Source organism: Sus scrofa, chromosome 5, assembly GCF_000003025.6.
Source record: "Sus scrofa isolate TJ Tabasco breed Duroc chromosome 5, Sscrofa11.1, whole genome shotgun sequence".
Lineage (NCBI taxonomy): Eukaryota > Metazoa > Chordata > Mammalia > Artiodactyla > Suidae > Sus > Sus scrofa.
Window position 1 is genome coordinate 80,184,963 of NC_010447.5, and position 20,549 is coordinate 80,205,511.

The following is a 20,549-nucleotide window of genomic DNA, read 5'->3' on the forward strand; positions in this document are numbered from 1 at the left end:
CTTGCTGTGTTACAAACACAAGCCTATGAGTAATTGCTTCCTGTTTCCCTTGAATTTTTCAAGATTCCTTCAACTCAAATATATTGCTTTTATAATGAAAACGCAAATTCTAATAAAACAAAAGCCAACGAACTATGAACTATATATATATATTAAGAACCTTAACATTTAAATCTCTCTTTTTTTTTAATGGCCGCATCCATGGCATATAGAAGTTCTCGGGCCAGGGATTGAATCCAAGTTGCAACTGCAACCTACACCACAGCTGTGCAACTGTACCAAGGCCAAGGATTGAACCCAGCCTCCACAGCAAATGGAGCTACTGCAGTTGGGTTCCTAACCCAGTGTGCCACAGCAGCAACTACTTAAATACCTCTTGATAGCATTCTACCCTCAGAAAATGAAGAGATGACGAATAATAAATGTTCTTCATTCCATTTGTAACAGTGAAAACCTGTAAATAATCTAATAAAAGAATGGCTTAACAAATTACCATACAGCACCCCTAAAAAGAAATTGTGCACAAGTCATTTTTTAAAATGGTGTTTTTAGGAGATACTTGTGACTTAACATTAATTGTAAAGTAGCATAGAAAACTGCACATATCTTAATCACACTTTAAAAAACTTTATATGTACCTACACAAAATTACATATACATATAAAAATGTAATATATAAATACCTATAGAGCTAGGATATGCAAAAATATTAACAGCAGATATCTTCTCATGAGAGGATGCAGATTAGATCCCTGGCCTCGCTCAGTGGGTTAAGGATCCAGCATTGCTGCAAGCTGCAGCATAGGTCCTAGCTGTGGCTCAGATCCAGTGTTGTTGTGGCTGCGGTGTAGGCCTCAGCTGCAGCTCCGATTTGACCCCTAGCCTGGGAACTTCCATATGCTGCAGGTACGGCCGTAAAAAGGAAAAAAAAATTTCCCTCTTTTAATATTTTTCTAATTTTTCAAATTTCCTATGAGGATATACAATTTTCCAAATCAGAAAAAAAGTTAATGTATTATTAATAGATTGACATTATATGCTACTAAAGCATATAATAAAGATTAGAAGACTTTTATATTACAAAATTACTGATTCAAAAATCTGATCTTTAGAAGGTTTTCCTATAAACTTTTTTCCCAAATGATTTAAAACAGCAGACCCTTTGGGTAGCACTGTTTTGTGTATATAAAATTAGTTTCATGTGTACTTTCCTTGACTACAGGATAAAAGGTGAGTGACCATTATTATAAATTAGAGGGTAATGGTAGGAAAAAACACTACTAGTAGCTACTCTTTAGTTTTCTTCTTTGTATTTTCCTGTATTTATCACATTAATAATAAAAACAAACCAGTAAAAGTGGTTTTAAAAAGTGGAACTAAATATTACTGTATCAACTGACAAAACTGAAAAATGGAATGTAGGTCAGATAAAAATATTGTATTAACATTAAATTGTCTAAAAGCAGTAACTTCACTGTGATCATTTATACAGGAAAGTGTCCTTTTTTTTTTTGAAGTTAAACTTTTATTTATTGATTTGGCTGCTCCACTGTACGTGGAGTTCCTGGGCCAGGGATCAGATCTGAGCCGCAGTTGTGACCTATTCCGCAGCTGCAGCAACACCGGATTCTTAATCCACTGTGCCAGGCAGGGTATTGAAGCTGCATCCCAGCGCTCCAGAGACGCTGCTGATCCTGTTGTGCCACAACTGGCACTCCAAAAGCATTTCCTGGGAAATGCACACGGATGTATGTAAGAGTAAAGGGACATTCAACCCACTCTCAAATGGCTTAGGAGAAAGAAATACAGATGCACAGAGACTGCGAAAGAGAATACATAAAATATAAAACAAATGGGCCAAATGTTAATAATACATGACTCTGGAAAATGGGTATATCCAAGTTCTTTGTGCTGTTTTTTCAACTTCTCTGTATGGTCAAAATTACTTTAAATCTGGGGAGGGAGGAAGTGTAAAGAGTAGAACTTACCTCAATATTTTCTTCCCCAAATTTCTCCACAGCCTTCTCTTCGGAAAGACCACAAGCACCATATTCCAAAGGAGTAAAAACGGTCGTTGGAACGTTTTCATAGTCACACTGTTTCAAAGGGAGGAGAGTTATGATATTAGAAATTATAACTTAAAAAGGTATGTACTTCAAAAAGGTGCAGAATTAGCCAAGTAGACTCATAAAAACCTATTATACTGAGAACCATTAACTGATGTGGTAACAGTTCAGCCAAGTCTGTCAAGACTCGTTACGAGTCAGTGATCCAAGGGGCCTCTCCACCAACTGATGCCAACAAGGACATACTTTCTCCCTCTTAATCAAGCAGTGGAAACCAATACCAGTGCACCCACTGCTCAAAGTCTCCTCTGGAAATTCAACTAGCTAATACGTACTAAGAGCCATAAAAACCTCTTGGCCCAATAACCCCACTTTTAGAAATCTACAATAGTAATTTAGTATGTAGAAAAAGCTACACACATTCATTGGGCAATGCTGCAGTTCTCATCAACAGTGACAATACAGGAGTGGCTTTATAATGCAAATAAGGAAGTGGTTCTCTGTGTACTCTCAATGCAATCTTACGCAGCCATTAAAATGGTAATGAAGACTACAGAAATAAAAAAGTTAATGACGGTATTTCCAAAGCATATTTTTTGTTAATAGGCATAGATGACAAAAGAGTTCTGAGGTCAAACAAGTTTGTAAAATGCTGTATGAGGCAAATAAACAGGTTTCTCAACTATCAGATTTCTCAGAGCCTTAAATATGCTGCTGTGAATTGTAAAAAAAAATGTAATTATGCAAATACCAAGTATGTTTGTAAATGCTATTTGGCAAAAACCTATCCAGTCACATGTGGACACAGAGGTAAGCCATTCTGCACTTAAGATATGAGGGATTCGACTCTTGCTCTCGAAAATGGGAAGGTGAAATCTTTAAAGTGAGCCTTCCTCTACAAATAGTATATGTAGTCTTTTCACAAACCCTGGGAATGCCGATTCAAAAGTAAAGGCAGACTACCGTTTATAGCCATAATGGGCCAAGTTTACCTCTTGCTTGAAACAACCAAAACACCAGACAAACACTCTCCAGACACTGGCCAGAAGGCAGTGAAGGACAATGAGGCGAGCCCCGAGACTGTGCAAATTTATTGCCAAGAGCAGCTTCTAGGGCTCGGTGCAAGGGGAGCCAACAGAGGGCAGTTGACTTGCTGAGACATGGAGACCGAGATCCCAGTTCAGAGAAGCCAAGGGGGCCAGAGGCTGGAGGGTCGAAACACAAGTGGGTGGAGCTGCACAAAAAACTCCTGAGATGTGGGCGGGCTATCATTCTGTCAATCAATGTCAGAGGACGGTACTCAAGGGTGAGCAAAGAACCACTGGAAAGCAGTGCGACCAGAGCTCTTACAGCTCTAGAAATAGCTCCTGGAGTTCCCGTCGTGGCACAGTGGTTAACGAATCCGACTAGGAACCATGAGGTTGCAGGTTCGATCCCTGCCCTTGCTCAGTGGGTTAAGGATCCGGTGTTGCTGTGAGCTGTGGTGTAGGTTGCAGACAGCTCGGATCCTGCGTTCCTGTGGGTCTGGCGTAGGCCGGCGGCTACAGCTCTGACTGGACCCCTAGCCTGGGAACCTCCATACACTGCCGGAAGTGGCCCTAGAAAAGGCAAAAAGACAAAAAAAAAAAAAAAAAAAAAAAAAAAAAAAAAAAAAGAAGAAAGAAAGAAAGAAAGAAAAAGTTCCTGTTCCCACAAGCCAGAATTGAGAAAGAGTTCACAGTAAGAGGAGGGGGGCAGAGTCCTCGGAAGGGTATCAATTTAGTAGTGGAACTAAATTAGGCCTAGATGAAAGGTTGCTGTTGACGCACCCTAAAAAAGCTTAAAAGCAAGCTACACCAGGGATAAAAATCAATCCCACGGAACTTAACAGACTGCCAGAACAAAGTCCAACAATGTTTAAAGAAATTCAGCACAATAAAACTCAGCACCCAACAGTGTGTAAAATGCAAAGCTTGCATCCAAAATTACAAGGCATGCAAAAGTACAAGAAAACATGAATCAATACCAAGGGGAAAAATCCATAGAGACAGACACTACAAAAGTGATGATGGGATTACCAGAGGAGAGCAAAAGAGCTATTGTAAATATGTTCTACAGAATCAGGATGGTAGAGAAAAGCATGGACCTGCTTAGGAGAGAAAAGGAAAATATGTTTTAAATAAATAAACTCATAAAAGGTCTCTTGTGGCACAGCGGGTTAAGGATTTGGTGCTGTCACTAGAGCAGCTTGGGCATGGGTTTGACCTCTGGCCCTGGAACTCCAAACGCCCTGGGACAGCCAAAAAAAAGGGGGGTGGGGGGGAAGGGTTTACAGGGCACAAGAAAAGATCAGTGGACTTGAAAACATCAGAACAGGCTCTTTAAGAAAATGAAAGACCGGAACAGGGAGGGAAAACATGAACAGAGCATCAGAGATCCATGGGATAAACATCAAGTGAACCAACAAATTCACTCACTGGAGGCTGAGGGGGAAAACAGAAAAATTGGAATGGCTAAAAAAATTTCCAAATTTGATGAAACTATAAACAGATAATCCCCAAATCTCGACACACCACAAGCAGAATAATTACAAAGGGAGTTCCTGTTGAGGCGCAGTGGAAACAAATCCAACTAGGAACTATGAAGTTTTGGGTTTGATCCCTGGCCTCGCTCAGTGGGTTAAGGATCCAGAGTTGCCGTGAGCTGTGGTGTAGGTCACAGAAGAGGCTCGGATCTGGCATTGCTGTGGCTGTGGCATAGGCTGGCAGCTGTAACTCTGATTAGACCCCCTAGCCTGGGAATCTCCATATGCCGCAGATGCAGCCCTAAAAAGCAAAACATAAAATAAAGAAAAGCACGCCAAGGCATGCAATAATCAAGCTGCTTAAAAAACTGAGAAAAATAAAGTCTTAAGGGGAACAGAGATAAAAATGATGGTGTATTCTCTTTAGAAGCTATGTAACCAGAAGACAATGGGCAAATAATTAAAATATGTAAATAAATACAGTAAATCTAGAACTCTATATTCAGAGAAATATCTTCCAAAAAGTGAAGGCAAATAAAGTTAAAAAAAAAAAAGCTGGCGTTGCCAATGTTGCCCAGCAGGTTACAAATCCAACTGGTATCTATGAGGATGCAGGGATTTGGGTTTGATCCCTGGCCTTGCTCGGTGGGTTAAGGCTCTGGCACTGCTGCGAGCTGTGGTGTAGGTTGCAGATGCAGCTCAGATCTGCCATGGTCATGGCGTAGGCCAGAAGCTATAGCTCTGATCTGACCCCTAGCCTGGGAACTTTCATATGCTGCAGCTGTGCCCACACATCTCCCCCCCAAAAAAGGCCAAAGAATCTATCTTGAGCAGACAGGCATTATCCAACTGTTAAAGGAAGTTCTTTTGGCAGAAAATGGTGCATCAGATGGAAATCAGGATCCACATAAAAGACATTTTTTCTTCTTGGTCCCAAAACTCAGTTTCAAATTGGCTTCAAAGGATTACTGTGGCCTAGCCTGAGAAGTGTAATCCTTGTTTTTAATATTTTTATTTGGATAGAACACTGCAGTTTTCACAACAATCAACTTAATCTTTTAGAATATAATTCATTTTCAAGTTGCAGATACGTGCGTACTGTGGCTTCTTATAGTTTCCACATAAAATACTTTTATACTTACTGTAAAAAAAATGGAGTTAACTTACAAAGCATTACTTTAAGTAAGAATAAAGATGCTAACATCTGTTATTTGTGAAAATAAAAGTGTTTCAAATGTTTGAGAGCAATTCTCAAAAGATCCAAGAGCTGACTGCTGGTCCTTGGAGGTGACGGCTGGAGTGCCCATCACACCGTGCTTTAAAGCTGGTGTGTGGGCCCTGTCACATGGCTTTTTAAAGAGCTTAGTGTGGAATGCCCATCATCTACAGGCTGATACAGCTTCATGGTCTGTTTTCTGTTTTAAAATGATGAAAACATTTTTTTTTTTCATTCCTTCAGTTATGTTCTCCAAACAATGGAATACTTAGTGGCAAATATTTCTAGCAGCTTTGGAAATGACTTTAATCATTACTGTTAAAAAGACTGATTTAAATGTCTCCAATACATTTCCACTTCATTTTATTTAGTAAAATCCTAAGTTACAGAGGTGCTTGCCCCTCTGAGTTGGTGATAGATTCTTGAAAGTCTTGAGACATCTATTCTATTCTCGTTACCTCTTCTTTTACGACCCACACTTCCCAAGTCTTCCTTATCTCTTAGGTAATACACTCTCATGATTAAGGCAGCAGTACCTGCAATCAGATGTGGACTGGATTTATGCCTTGGCTGCCTCCAGTTACCCAATTTCCAATAACATGTCATCAATCTCTACAGCTGCCCAAAGGTGGAATGAGATGTGTGCATATACAGCACTTAGCACAGTGCCAGGCATGTCAAACACAGCTGCTCTTTGTCCCCTTTTCTCCAAATACTCTGGTGAAGCCATGAATACTTGTTATAAACTTTGGAGGAAGGCACAAACACCCATAATGCAATTTGGGTTCTAAAATCCTATAACAGATTTAATTTAGGCAGATTTTATGGTAAGCTGAATTTTTCAACAGAGACCTGCTCCTTTAGAGGCAAGAAAGGCAAAAATAGATCCTCTGACATTCTCAGGTATGTGTGAATGTTCTCATTAATACACGCTGGGCAAAATGAAAGGGATTACACAGTTATTTTAAAAAAAAAAAAAAAAAAAAAAACTTGCGTAATTTCGCAAATACAATTAACCCAGGTAACTACTGGCATTTCAGCTTTGTTTGAAGGACAGACTGGTGAGCTTTCAAACTCAGGGACTTTAGTGGCACCTGTTTGTTTTCCTGTTCGGTAAAGCACTTGACATAATTATACTTTTTCAAAATAGGGAAAAAAAGAAAAACGAACGAAAGAAGAATCCTTTACTTTCAAATTACATTAAATTCTGATTCTGGTAAAGGCTTAAGGCACTTTAAGAAAGAATCTGCTTTAATTGGTAGATGCTCAAATATAATACTATGCCCATATGGAAGAAACGGCTGAAGTAGGTGGAAAGATTCATTAGTGGGTTTTTTTGTTTGTCTACGGCCATACCCATGCATAAGGAGGTTCCCAGGCTAGGGGTCAAATCGGTGTTGTAGCTGCTGGTCTATACCACAAACTCACAGCAACACCGGATCCTTAACCCACTGAGCGAGGCCAGGGGATCAAACCTGTGCTCTCATGGATACTAGCCAGATTTGTTTCCACTGAGACACAATGGGACCTCCCATTATATATTTTAAAAAGGATTTTGTCCTAGAAAAATTTTTGTGCTCCAATAATTTTTGCATATTTGCTCTTTGGTTATTGTTGGTATGAAAAAAATCTTAAAATCTTTACATTTTAGGAAATCACAAAGATACAAGGTCAAGAACAAGTTAAAGCACCTCGAGCTATGTGTATGAATATCCTTCTTGGCTCACCATATCCTTGACAACTCCAACAATGAATACTAGATATAACTCACTTAAACAAGTAGTTAAATTTATTCCAAATAGCAATATGAACCAACTATTACTCCCTGGATGATCACACAACCTGGGATTGGCTACCCCTCACCCCTTTTGGTCTTTTTAGGGCCACACCCACAGCATATGGAGGTTCCCGGGCTAGGGGTCAAATAGGGATCCAAGCCACATCAGCGAATGCAACCTACACCACAGCTCACAGCAACGCCGGATCCTTAGCCCACCCCCACTGAGCGAGGCCAGGGATCAAACCTGTGTCCTCATGCATCCTAGTCAGGTTCATTTCTGCTGCGCCACAACAGGAACTCCTAAAACCCCTTTTTAACCTCAGTCCTGTTCATCTATCCTGTTCATCTCAAAATGTTAAGATTTTATTATACTACAATCCAAATTAACCCCAGGTATATTCAAAATGCTACCAATTTTACTGGTAATAGTCTCTGAGGTTTCCATTGCTCTAAGCAAAACAAATCAGACATGATGATGTACGGATAAGGAAAATGAGTGGTGACTAAATTCTTTACAATCACTATTTCCAGAATCCTTTACAAAAAATAATCAGGGAGGGAATGTTGATAATGCACCAGGGGCTATATGAGAGATCCCTATACCTTTCTCTCAATTTTGCCATGAATCTAAAACGTGTCTTTAAAAAGTCTTAAAAGGGAGTACCCATCGTGGCTCAGCATAAACGAATCTGACTAGTATCCATGAGGACGCAGGTTTGATCCCGGACCTCACTCAGTGGGTTATGGATCTGGCGTTGCCGTGAGCTGTGGTTTAGGCCAGCAGCTATAGCTCCAATTTGACCTCTAGCCCGAGAACCTCCATATGCCATGGGTATGGCCCTAAAAAAGACAAAAATAAATAAAATTGAAACGTCTTAAAAGGAGTTCCCCTTGTGGCTCAGCAGTAATGAACCCGACTAGTAACCATGACGATGTGGGTTCCATCACTGACCTCACTCAGGGGGTTAGGATCCGACGTTGCCATGAGCTGTGATTTAGGTCACAGACAAGGCTTGGATCCTATGTTATTGTGGCTGTGGTGTAGGCCAGTGGCTGCAGCTCCAATTCAGTCCCTAGCCCAGGGAACTTCCACATGCCACAGATATGGCCCTAAAAAGCAAAAAAAAAAAAAAAAAAAAAAAAAGTCTTAAAAAATTAATTAGAGCATACTTATTCTTTTCTTGCCATCTAGTTCCATGAAACACATCTAAGGGTTTCATTTCCATACTGATTTTTAAAATCACTTTAAAATATTAATATACACATTCAATGTTCCAAAGAGCAGAAGACCTATCTTTGGAAAGGACAGGGGAATAAGCATAATTATTGATTTACGCAGCTCCACACACTGACATTATTATCTAGATCCCCAAATCCTTTCATAGCCTAGACAGGAGCCATAAAGAGGTTGAGAAAATTATATTCAAATTGGTTACAATGAAATTGATGTATGCAACTATTATGAGTATATAGAACATAACTGTGCTGAAACTTGACTCATCAAGCTCATTGTATTCTTAGTGCGATTCTAAGAACGATTTCCATAATCTCAAAGGTGCAGTGTCTTAACTGTGTCTTGTCTGGAACAGAGTTAAATACAGCACATCTAGGGTGTCATCATAAATTATTCAAGGCTTGAAAAACTTTATACCCACTCTACAAGGAACAATGGGAGTATTATGAAAATAGTACCTCATGGGTGACAGTCACAACGCTCACCTTGACAGTGGAGCCACCATACAGCCTCTGTGCCAGCAACCTTCCTGCCTGGATTGCTACCGGGGTGAGCTCTGGCTTCCCCTCCAATATATCACCAATGGCATAGACATAAGGCACATTAGTCTGCTCTTCATCCGTCACAGGTATTTTTCCAGTCCTGTAAAAATCATTCCATTAAAATCATCATCAGTTATCACTATTAAGTAAGGAGAACAAAATCCCCTTTCCTCCCAAAGAAGCCCAAAACTGTGACTCAAGCTAAGGGCAATGTTCTAATGTATTACCAAAACAACAACAAAACTCAGAGGAATAGAAATTCCAGCTAATGTGAAAACCAAAAGAATAAGAAAACTTTAAGAAACCCTAGAATGGGAAAACTAGAATGTAGTGGTTAAGAATGAATGAGGATTCTAAATCGTAATAACCAGGTCTGTTAGTTACTACTTCCGTGATCTTGGGAGAGCTACTGAACATCTCTAAGCTTCATTTTCCCACCTGGAACTGGGAACAATGATTATAGGAATACTAGTAAGAAGAAAAAGAATCCCATTACCTACCTTAAGGAGTTGTGAGGATTGAATAAGAATGTGTATAAAACATTTAGCACAACAGTCCATGGACCCCAGTTAGTAAAGAGTATATGTCAGCTATTAATATTACGTAAAATCTATCTTGGCCCCAATTGGTTATTTATTTATTTATGTATTTTTATTTTGTCTTTTTAGGGCCACACCCATGCCATATGTAACTTCTCAGGCTAGGGGTCTAATCCGAGCTGCAGCTGCCAGCCTACACCACAGCTCACAGCAACACCAGATCCTTAACCCACTGAGCAAGGCCAGGGATGGAACCCAAGTCCTCATGGATACTAGTCAGGTTTGTTACCGCTGAGCCATGACAGAAACTCCAATTTTATTTTATTTTATTTTATTTTATTTATTTATTGCTAGTAGGTTATTTAGATGGTGGAATGTCTGGTCTGCTAAATCTTTTTTTTTTTTGCTTTTTAGGGTGGCACTTGCAGTACATGGAAGTTCCCAGGCTAAGGGTCAAATCAGAGCTACAGCTGCCGGCCTACGTCACAGCCACAGCAGCGCTGGAACCCCGACCCACTGAGCAGGCCAGGATAAAACCTGCATCCTCATGGATACTAGTCAAATTCGTTTCCGCTGCACCATGATGGGAACTCCCTGGTCTGCTAAATCTTACCAGACCTCCTCGACTCCCCTGCCTCTCCAAGGCAAGGGAAAAATAATAATAGAAAAAACAAAATTCTTCCCACTGAGACTAAGAAATCTCTTCTCCTTGAATAAATGTTAATCCCAGGGGCGGGGGAAGCCTGTGTTTTGAGTTTCCAAGACATCAATCCTTTCAAAGCACTTGTTTGTTTTTACCTGGATATAAGAAGCTGATACTGGGAAATGCTTACTCCCGTAAGCAGACAGCTGAGTCTCAATTATCCAGTGTAGTGGGGTAGGATTTTAACTTTTAAAACATCAAAGTTTTCATACTTGTAGTTATCACTAGAAAGGGAGTGACCACTCCAATGATTCTAAAATGTGGTTCAAATCTACATATTCGGAGTCCCATCGTGGCTCAGCAGAAACGAATCTAATAACCACGAGGACACAGGTTCCATCTCTGACCTGGCTCAGTGGGTTAACGACCTGGCACTGCCATGAGCTGTGGTGTAGGTCGCAGACGTGGCCTGGATCCCGTGTTGCTGTGGCTGTGGCGTAGGCCAGTGGCCACTGCTCCGATTCAACCGCTAGCCAGGGAACCTCCATGTGACGTAGGTGTAGCCCTTAAAAAAAAAAACCCCAAAAAAAAACCCGCAAACCTACATAATCAATAAAGCTTTCAAAGCACATACCAGCAATTAACTGGGGAGTTGAACCTTTTTCTCTACACACGTACATTAAAGAAACAAAATGTGGTGTTCCCTCTGTGGCACAGCAGAAACGAATCCGACTGGTATCCATGAGGAGGCAGGTTTGATCCCTGGCCCCACTCAGTGGGTCGGGGATCTGGCGTTGCTGTGAGGTATGATGTAGTTGCAGACAAGGCTTGGATCCCACGTTGCTGTGGCTGTGGTGTAGGCTGGCAATTGTAGCTCGGATCTGACCCCTAAACTGGGAACGTCCATATGCCGTGATGCAGCCCTAAAAAGACCAAAAAAAAAAAAAAAAAAAGAAACAAACAAAATCCAAGCCAGTGTACCTCTCATTTAGATTGTGAACGTTTAGAAAACAAAACAAAACAAAAAAATAGGAAATATGGTGATTGGCACTGAAAGAAGAGTTTTCTAAGCTTAAAAAGGGAGTGCTCCAACTATGGTAAAAACCAACTTTCAAATCTAAAACTCCAGTGTTAATCAATCTTATAAATAACTGAAATAGTATTTAAGAAGAAATAATAAAGCTTTTTCTTACTTTTCGTTTATCTCTACCCCCACAGTTTCTAAGCCAATATTTCTTGTGCAAGCATCTCTTCCTATTGCCAGCAATACCTGTAAAATTATTTATAGTAACTGTTAACAAAAAGAGCTTTGCATGAGTTAATCGTATTTTTCTCTTTATTAAGCCAATCTCATTCATTTTCCAGACATGAAAAGAAATATTCTATTAATAAAATCAAGCAAAGTTTAAACAAATCAAAATCATTTAAATTAAATCTTCTAAACATGATATTGTAAAAATCCTTATCCATTTCTTAGCAAAAGAAGGAGCTAACAATCCCTTAATAAATCTAGCCAAGTTAGAGACAAAGACAGCACAGCCTATGACTGAATTAAGTTATTCTTTTATTAGAGTGGTGGGCTGGGGAGATAAAAGAACATGGGGCAGAGAAATTCTAGCTCATTTAAAAATGCTGGTACCTTTTAATAGCCATTTGACAAACAATATTTAAGTTACAGTGGAGAATATATAAAGCCATCCCATTACCAAAAGAGAGTATAATATCACAAGTGATAAAGATATTAAGCTATATTTTAAGAAATAATTGGAACAGAACCAAGACAACCCAGCTAACATCTAATGAGAACGTTATCTGCTTACTGAAGTATGACTGAGGTCCAGTCCTTACCGTATTATACTCTCCTTCGATGGTTTCGTCACTGTTAGTGGCCTTAGCTGTCACCCTGAGTCGGCCTGGCATCCCTGCTTCGATTTGTTCAACCTACAAAAAGAGATAGAGTTTTACTCCATGATAAAGATGCCAAGGTGGACACTTATGTCCCCTCCTTCTGTCTGGTTAACACACAAAATCTGGTTAAATCTGGATAAAACACAAAATCTGGCTTGAAAGGTCTTTTAGGGCCCATTTCCTTCACATTAACATCATGAGGATGACAAGTGATTATTTTATTTATTCTCTTCTTTCTTGCTGCTTAATGTTTGCTAGAGGGGCTTCCCTTCAAATAGTTCTTAAACAGAGTAACATTCAGAGGTGTTCCCGTGTGGCTCAGCGGAAGGATAAGGATCTGGTGTTGTCTCTGCAGTGGCATGGGCACGGCCAAAAGGAAAAAAAATTCAGAGAAAAGCAGGAAAGGAAAAAGCTAGAGAAAGCACACTACAATCTCTAAAGTTAAACTAATGACTTACTGGTTCTCCCAGGCTCCTATCTTGTGAATGACCCAGAACCATTAACCTCCTGATGCTCACATTCAGATTCTCTTTTGACTACAAGTGTTCAGTTTGGTCAACGAAAGACAGACATGGGAATAGATCAATCATGATACAGTTGACTGGAAAGCCCTAAAAATCCTATGGGGTGAAAAGGTACACTGTTTATCATAACTGGGGGTTGCCTTCAGTTGCAGAGGATGTAGGGAGAGAGGAGCAAGCCCTGGTGCTTGTGCTACGGCAAATGAGACCGAGTATCTTAACGTACTACACAGAGGTGTCAATAACCACAGACCAGGCAACAATGACTTAGAATTGCTCTCACCTGCAGGCTTCTGCAAGTATGTGCTTATTAACCTTTCATGACTCTGAATGACAGCCGAATCATGGGTTTCTGTAAAATATTTACTGGGAGAAGCCCATAAAATCATCTGCAATTTCTACTCTACTTTTAAAATACAATATAGTCTGTATGGAAAAACCATGAAGAATCCTTTTCAACATCAACAAATAGCAAAGATTCCCTTCTAAAATTCACTTCCTTTCTTATCTCATAGTTAAGCCTCTCTTTCCTATATAATTTAAATGAAAATATTCTAACTTTTGGAGATGAATTGGTCCACAGCTTAGATTTGCTTTGAAATGGTTCAGGGCCTCATCCCACCTCGAACTCCTTCCTGCCTTACTTCTGGGTTCCGGCAGGCCCTCCCCATACCCAGAGCACTTTCTGCTTTTAAAACAGCTTTATCCCCAGAGCCTTTGTGCACATGCTGTTATACTTTGTCTAAAAGACATGCCCTCCCTCCTCTCTGCAGAAGGCCTCTTCCACCAGGTCACTTCGTCCTACAGCAGCGTTCACCTGCCTATGGGGATCAGGGCTACCATGGTGACCCAGGCACAGGGTTATGTACACAGATTCAGGTTCACTCCACTAGGGATGATCCACCACGATCTCAAAGGGGCCCCCAACGCTTCGAATGTTAAGATGTTACAAAGGGAGGTGTTACTTTTCTACCAGTACAGCAGCATATACACACAGCTTTGGCTTCCTAATCATAAGCCTAATGCTTATGCAATTCTCACGGGACCCTGAGCTAAGGGCTATCTATTATCATCATTTCACAGAAGAACTGAGGCTCAGGGAAGTTAAGTAATTCTCCTAGAGTCACACAGAAAGAAACTGGCAGAACAGTATTTGAACCCAGGTCATTCTGGTCCCCACTCATACTATTATCTACTAGCATCAAGAGATTCACGGTCCTGCAAGGAACCTGTGATTAACCATGAAGCAATTTTTAAAATAACAGCTAAATTCCCCTAATCTGAACAAAATAGTCCCATCCACACTTGCACCAAAGGAAACTGTCAGAGATATGCAAAAGATTCTGTCACTCTAGTTCATTAAAACATGTGTGATAATGTTAACACGTCCCAAATATAACTTGGTATTATTCAGCATTTTCAAAAAAAGATAAAATGAACAAAAAAGGCCAGCCCACATAAAATTAGATAATCGTTCCCAGGGAAGTCAGAATAATACAGGGCATCTGTGGACTACACGGTATATACAGGAGGAATGCCTTACAGGAAGAAAAAAGAAAAAGAAAACAGTCTAGTCTGAAACTCTTATCTAAATCACTGGTGTATATATAAAGAAACAAATGACCGAAGACAATAAAATAATGGAATTCATAATGAGAAGCTTTAAACAGAAGAGAGCTGAAGGTGGTAAAGTTAAGAAGGGAAGGAAATTATTAAAAATAAGAAATAAGAAGAAAGCGATTTAGATGGAAAGAAAGTATAAGCTCATGCTCCTAAATCCCAGAGTTGAGGAATTACAGCATTCCCAATGGTTTTTAATGCTGAAAGGATGGATGCTTCCGGCCCCCACCCCAACTCTCTCCTGGGCCTTTTAACATGAGTACACAATTAGCAAACTTACAGGCAGCCCCACTTACTTTTATTGGTACAAACTGTCTTATAAACTTGACACCGTGTTCTTCCATATGTTCACCGATTTTGTTGGCCATGTCCTGGTCAAATCCTCTCAGGAGAATGGACCGTACCATAACAGTGACATCTAAACCGATGCCGGCAAGAAATCCAGCACATTCCAAAGCGACATAGGATGCTCCGACCACCAGGGTCTTACCCGGGCAATAAGGTAAAGAGAAAAGATCATCACTGAAAAAAAAATTTTTTGGAAAAAGGAAGAAAAGAAAGAAAAGAAAAATGTTCATAAGTGAATAATGACCAAAGTAAACATTTTTACTTTCTGAAGAATAAGACACTTTTAAAACTAAAAATATTCAATTTAGCTACACACATACTATTTGAGGAATTTTTTTTTTTTTTTTTTTTGGTCTTTTTGTCTTTTTGTCCTTTTAGAGCCGCATCTGTGGCATATGGAAGTTCTCAGGCTAGGGGTCGAATCAGAGCTGTAGCTGCTGGCCTACACCGGAGCCACAACAGCGTGGGTTCTGGGCCGTGTCTTTGACCTACACCACAGGCCATGGCAATGCTGGATCCTTAACCCAGTGAGCGAGGCCAGGGATCGAACCTGCATCCTCATGGATGCTAGTCGGGTTCGTTAAACGCTGTGTCACAATGGGAACTGCTGAGGAATTTTTATAAGGTCTCAGACATGCTGTCTTTCTTGCTGCTCAGTTGCTTTGGGAGCTGCTCAAGCTACCTGGGCTGAGCACAGCAAACCACACCACTCATGTTTGTCCAACTCACGGTCCAACAAATTTACTTTGTACTGTTCAGAATAATTTTCCATTTACATGCTTAAAATCATACATCTGCAAACCCAAACCCCACCCTCATCCACAACAACAATGATCAAGTGTGGGGAGAGAGGTGGGGGAAAAACTTACAACGTGGAGGTTTTGTAATATAAAACACAACTATAAAAAGTAAAACCTGACAAAAATCTTCTAGTACTGTGAAAGATACAAGACACAGGAGATGATAAAAGCAGTGTTGGGGAAGGAGTTTCTTTAAAATATGAGAAAGGAGCTCAGCCAAGACAGAAATAACAAGAGCTGCCATCTGAGCTGCCTCCAAGGAGTAACATCAAGATTTTTTAAAAAGAGGCCTAAAAATGAGTTATTTATAACACAATCACAAAATCAGAAAGTCCTGGGCAAAAAGAATCCAAGAAGACTTGATAGTCTTAATCACTTGATAACTCAAAACACCCGAGCAAGAGTGTCACCACTGTTATCACTTGATGGGCCAGGATAAACCACACAGCAAAACTTTCCTGCTCGATTCACTGATTTCAGAAGGTCCCTCCATACTGACACTGTGACCATTCAAACAGCAGTGAGTAACGAGGGAAAGTAGTCCCTTGTCCCTTTGGGCAAAAATGTGATGAAAAACTTAAGTTGCACAAAAAGGATTAAACGGGTTTGGAATAAAAAGCAGCAGCATCGATCCCCTTTGTCCTGCAGCCTGCCCTTACCTGCTGATGCAGTACTCCTTGTCACCAGGGATACCCAAATAGCGTGGCCTTTCACCAGTGGCAATAAGAAATTTCTCTGCTGAATAAATTTTTTCTTTGCCTTTGTTATTTGTTGCCTATAAAGGAACCAATACATCAATTTTTTAAGACGTTATTATCCTTTAGAACAGTAAACATTCTAATTAGAAAGGCTGATCATCACACTGTCCAATTTGACCCTTACAAAAACTGGCTGATGCAGTAAGAAAGAGCTAAGTCTCTGAGTAGTTAAGGGACTTGCTCAAGGTCACATGCCAGAAGTAGCAGAACCAACCCCCAAATCCATCACTACACCCTAAGAGAAAGTCCCCAAGAAATGACTGCAAAATCACCATGCTAGATGGTCTGGTCACAGTGGCTATAACCTTTATTAGAATAATCACCTTCTCTTTTCCTCCCCGACCCCCAACCAAAGCTAAAAACACAAACAAAAGAAGCTTCTTAGGCTGTGACACAATTACCTTAATTCTGTGAGGCCCAACAAACTGCCCATAGGCATTCTCATAAGTGACTTTTTTCTCCCGCAGAGCCACGCGGTAGCCCCAGTTCAGAGAGCCAATGTGATTCTGCACAGCTTCTGTCATTCTTTCCCAGTCGTGTTTAACTGCATGGGAAAAAAAGACACAATGTTTAGTTTTTCAACTGCCTGGCAGCTATCATTTCTCAGTAACTATTTAGTCTAAAAGAGAAAGTCTTTCATTCTAAGCACATAAATAACCTTTTCATCTTCAAATATTTTTCCCTTTTAAAAAAACTACCATACGATTAAACAGTGCAAAAATTATGGCAAGTCGTGAAGACTAAAATAACCATACTCAACCTTTTTTCTTCATTGTCTAGAAATGAACAGGAATTTCACCTTGGCTTGTTAACACTGATTGGTAAAGAGATGCTTAGGTAAAGACTGGAATTCTGAACGCATATCAATCTACAAGGGATTCTGATGTAGCCAGGTTTGGAGCTACTGCACAGTAATACTGTCTAGATCAGAGGTGGGCAAACTAAGGCCCCACCAGTCAGATCTGGCCTATCACCTTTTCTGTAAATAAAGCTTTACTGAAATCCAACCACGACCATTCACTTTCATACTGTCTAAGGCTGCTTTCGTGCTACAATGGCAGAGTTGAGGAGCTGTGACATATGCTACATGGCCCACAAAGCCCAAAATATTTACTATCTGGCACCTAACGGAAAAAGCTAACTGATCCCTGGTCTAGACAGAGAAGTTTAAGAGTCTGTCTCACTGCCTCCCAAACTCCCCATCTCACCAAAGAGAGAACAGAAAAATTAAATTTGACCATAAAATGAATCTTTTGAGCCAAGGCATTAATACAATATTAAATTTCAAAGGATGAAAATCAATTATTTGTCATTCACTCATTAATAACTTCAACAATGACTAGAGAAGAGAATGGGACACAGGTCAAATATGCTCTGGTAGAAGAAGGCACGTTTCTGGGAAGCTGTGGTCTGGAAGGAGGGACAAGAGAATCCACATAAATGGAAAGTCTCTGGCACAGAAATGAGCAGGCTGAGTCTCAGAGTCAGGGTTAAACAGCTTGGCCAAGCAGGAAGCACTGATATCAAGTCTATGAGAGCCAACGGCCAGCCTCTGGAAGTGGGAATGACAGCCACAGAAACTGCTGTGTGGCCTCCTGGAGAACAGATGATAGAGATTCAATTCACGGAATCATAAAATGTTAGAACTGAAGCAAACCTTCAGAGGCAGTGCAATTGGGGAAAAAGATGGGGGGGAGACTGTGAAGGCCACTGTGGTCACGAGGTCAAGGAGAACTGGGTGCTGGGGCGTGGGGGGGACACTGTGGGGACCCTTGACCAGCCGTTCGTCTGGCCACTGTCTACCGCCACTATAAAAAGCAGAGGCAGGCTCAGTGCGTGAAGGATTCATCACTGCCACAAGCTGCAGTGTAGGTCACGGATGCCGCTCGGACCCCATGTGGCTATCTATGGCTGTGGTGGAGGCCGGCAGTTCCTCTCCAATTAGACCCCTAGCCTGGGAACTTTGTATGCTGCAGGTGCAGCTCTAAAAAGAACAAAAAAAAAAAAAAAAAAAAAAAAATTTATGGGGGAAAAAAAAAGAGGCAAGAAATAAAAAGAAGAGGCAGAACTCACTGTTTCCCCACAAAGAATGGAAAAGAATAGAGTAACACTCCCCTGTGCCAATCGTCTAGCTACAACAATTACCAACATTTTACTAATCTCATTATATGTATGTTTCTCATTTTTACTAGGATATTTTAATCAAATCTCAGACATCATTTTATTGGTGGTGGTTCTGGTTGTCGCTGTAACTAAGGGATGCCCAAGACCAGAGATGCTAAATATCCACTACAGTTCCTTTCAACTAGGAGCTGTCCAGCACCACGTGCCAACAGGGTCCCCAGGGAGAACCAGCAACAAGATCAAAGGCAAGACTCACTTCTTGAACTTTACAGGGGTAGAAGTACTAAGCGGATTCTACTCCACCAATCCTACAGGAGATACCGCACTCTAAAAGATATAGTTGGGACTAAATAATAGTACCTACCAGTAAATTAAGTTATTTCAATGACAGAAATTCAAATTCAACCTTAATTCTGTTGAAGCCTTCTTTGTAACAGTCAGCCCCATCTGATTTCCAAAGTCCTCAAACCTTTCTCTACAAGTTCCTCATCCTCTGGTTCAGTAGGCAGTCACCAATCACCTGTCACCAAAGTGGCTACGCTCAGGGAGAAGAAATTTAACAGTTGCAGTCCGACACCTTGGGATTTAGCATCCAGGCACTCTAGCTGCTCCTACAGCCCTGATCTTGCATCCCATTCTGAGAACCGAGTTTCTGTCTTATTAAATCCAAATTCCTACTTCATGTGCAACTGGTGGTAACTGGATCTTTGGTGGACTATGGGTGGTAACATGCCCAGAACCCCAGTCCTACAGGGCTGCCCTGCCTTCCGGTAATGCCCCAAAATCTACTGCCTTGCTGCATTCCCAAACACTACCTGGGCACTCCGCATCTCCACTCAGCCCATCTGCTGGCACAGCCCCAGCATTCCCTCTAGGCCTCCTGATTCCTTTGGCCTGGTCTACCAGTTGCAATCCGATGCTGAGTCTCTGCAATGCAGATTCTAGCTGGCTAGGCAGGACCTGTATTTCACCTGGGTGTACCCTTATGCCCACCTCAGCAGCAGGGCCTTAAGCCAACCCTCTGATGCTCCTGATCTGCCCGCCTCCCATTACACACCCCTAGATTCTATCAAAGTAATCAGACAGAGCTACCTAGCATCCTTACATCTTCACTGCACCTGTCATTTGCACCTCAAAGCACCTGAAGGGGCACAAATTACTTCAGTATATACACAGGGAAGTGAAGGATCGATGCCCAGGGCCACACATGGACTCATGGCAGCATAGACACACTGTATGTGAACTATCAGGTGTGTAGTAGGAAGAGTACGCGCGTCCAGAAACTCTCCAAGCCCCCAACTGCAAGCCAATGACGTTGCTTTCTCTGTAATGACAATGGGATTCTAAAACTTCCCGAATGATTAATTTTTTAAAGGCACGCTTAATTCTTAAATCAAGTAGATAAATCTGAAAAAATACGAAGCTAATAAATCTTCCAGAAAGGTCCAATTCATCCAAGTTCCAGGACTGAGCTCAAATAATTTTCTTGGCACAGTGTCAGCTTGGCGCTTTCAGGAGAAGGGCAGATCACAGGCTGAGTCCTGGCTGTGTCCTTCCCTCACCACGAGGCAGATCCAGCTGTGCTGCCTGACCCAGGTTCCTTCCACCCTCACCACACTCCCAGCTATTTGCAGTGTCAGAGGAGACAGTTTTCTAAGAAAACTGGAGCACAGTTCTTTGGGCAAGGACATGAGATGAGATGTGTTTCTATCTGAAAAATACAAAATAGGCCTTCATGCTTCATCTCTGGGTAACATGGATCAGCAGTCTCTCGGGGTTTCTCACTTGAAAAATACACCTCCAAGTTTCTTTCTTCCTCTAAGATCTAATGACAAAGGAACATTTGTCTAAATCTGCATGCCTCACCACAAGCATTTCGGCACAAAGGGGAGGGAGGCAGCCACTGCTCCCTCAGCGCTGGATCCTGGCAGACGCGGCAGGCCGCTG

General features: G+C 41.1%; 1 protein-coding gene across 1 annotated transcript in view; it reads right to left on the reverse strand.

The window, feature by feature from the left end:
- Positions 1 to 20,549, reverse strand: part of TXNRD1 (thioredoxin reductase 1) — a 43,556-nt gene that overhangs the window by 14,629 nt on the left and 8,378 nt on the right. Inside the window, 7 exon segments of the mRNA NM_214154.3 lie at positions 1,989 to 2,096; positions 9,285 to 9,441; positions 11,717 to 11,793; positions 12,372 to 12,464; positions 14,869 to 15,094; positions 16,380 to 16,495; positions 16,880 to 17,022. Coding sequence (NP_999319.2) covers positions 1,989 to 2,096; positions 9,285 to 9,441; positions 11,717 to 11,793; positions 12,372 to 12,464; positions 14,869 to 15,094; positions 16,380 to 16,495; positions 16,880 to 17,022 — 920 coding nt within the window.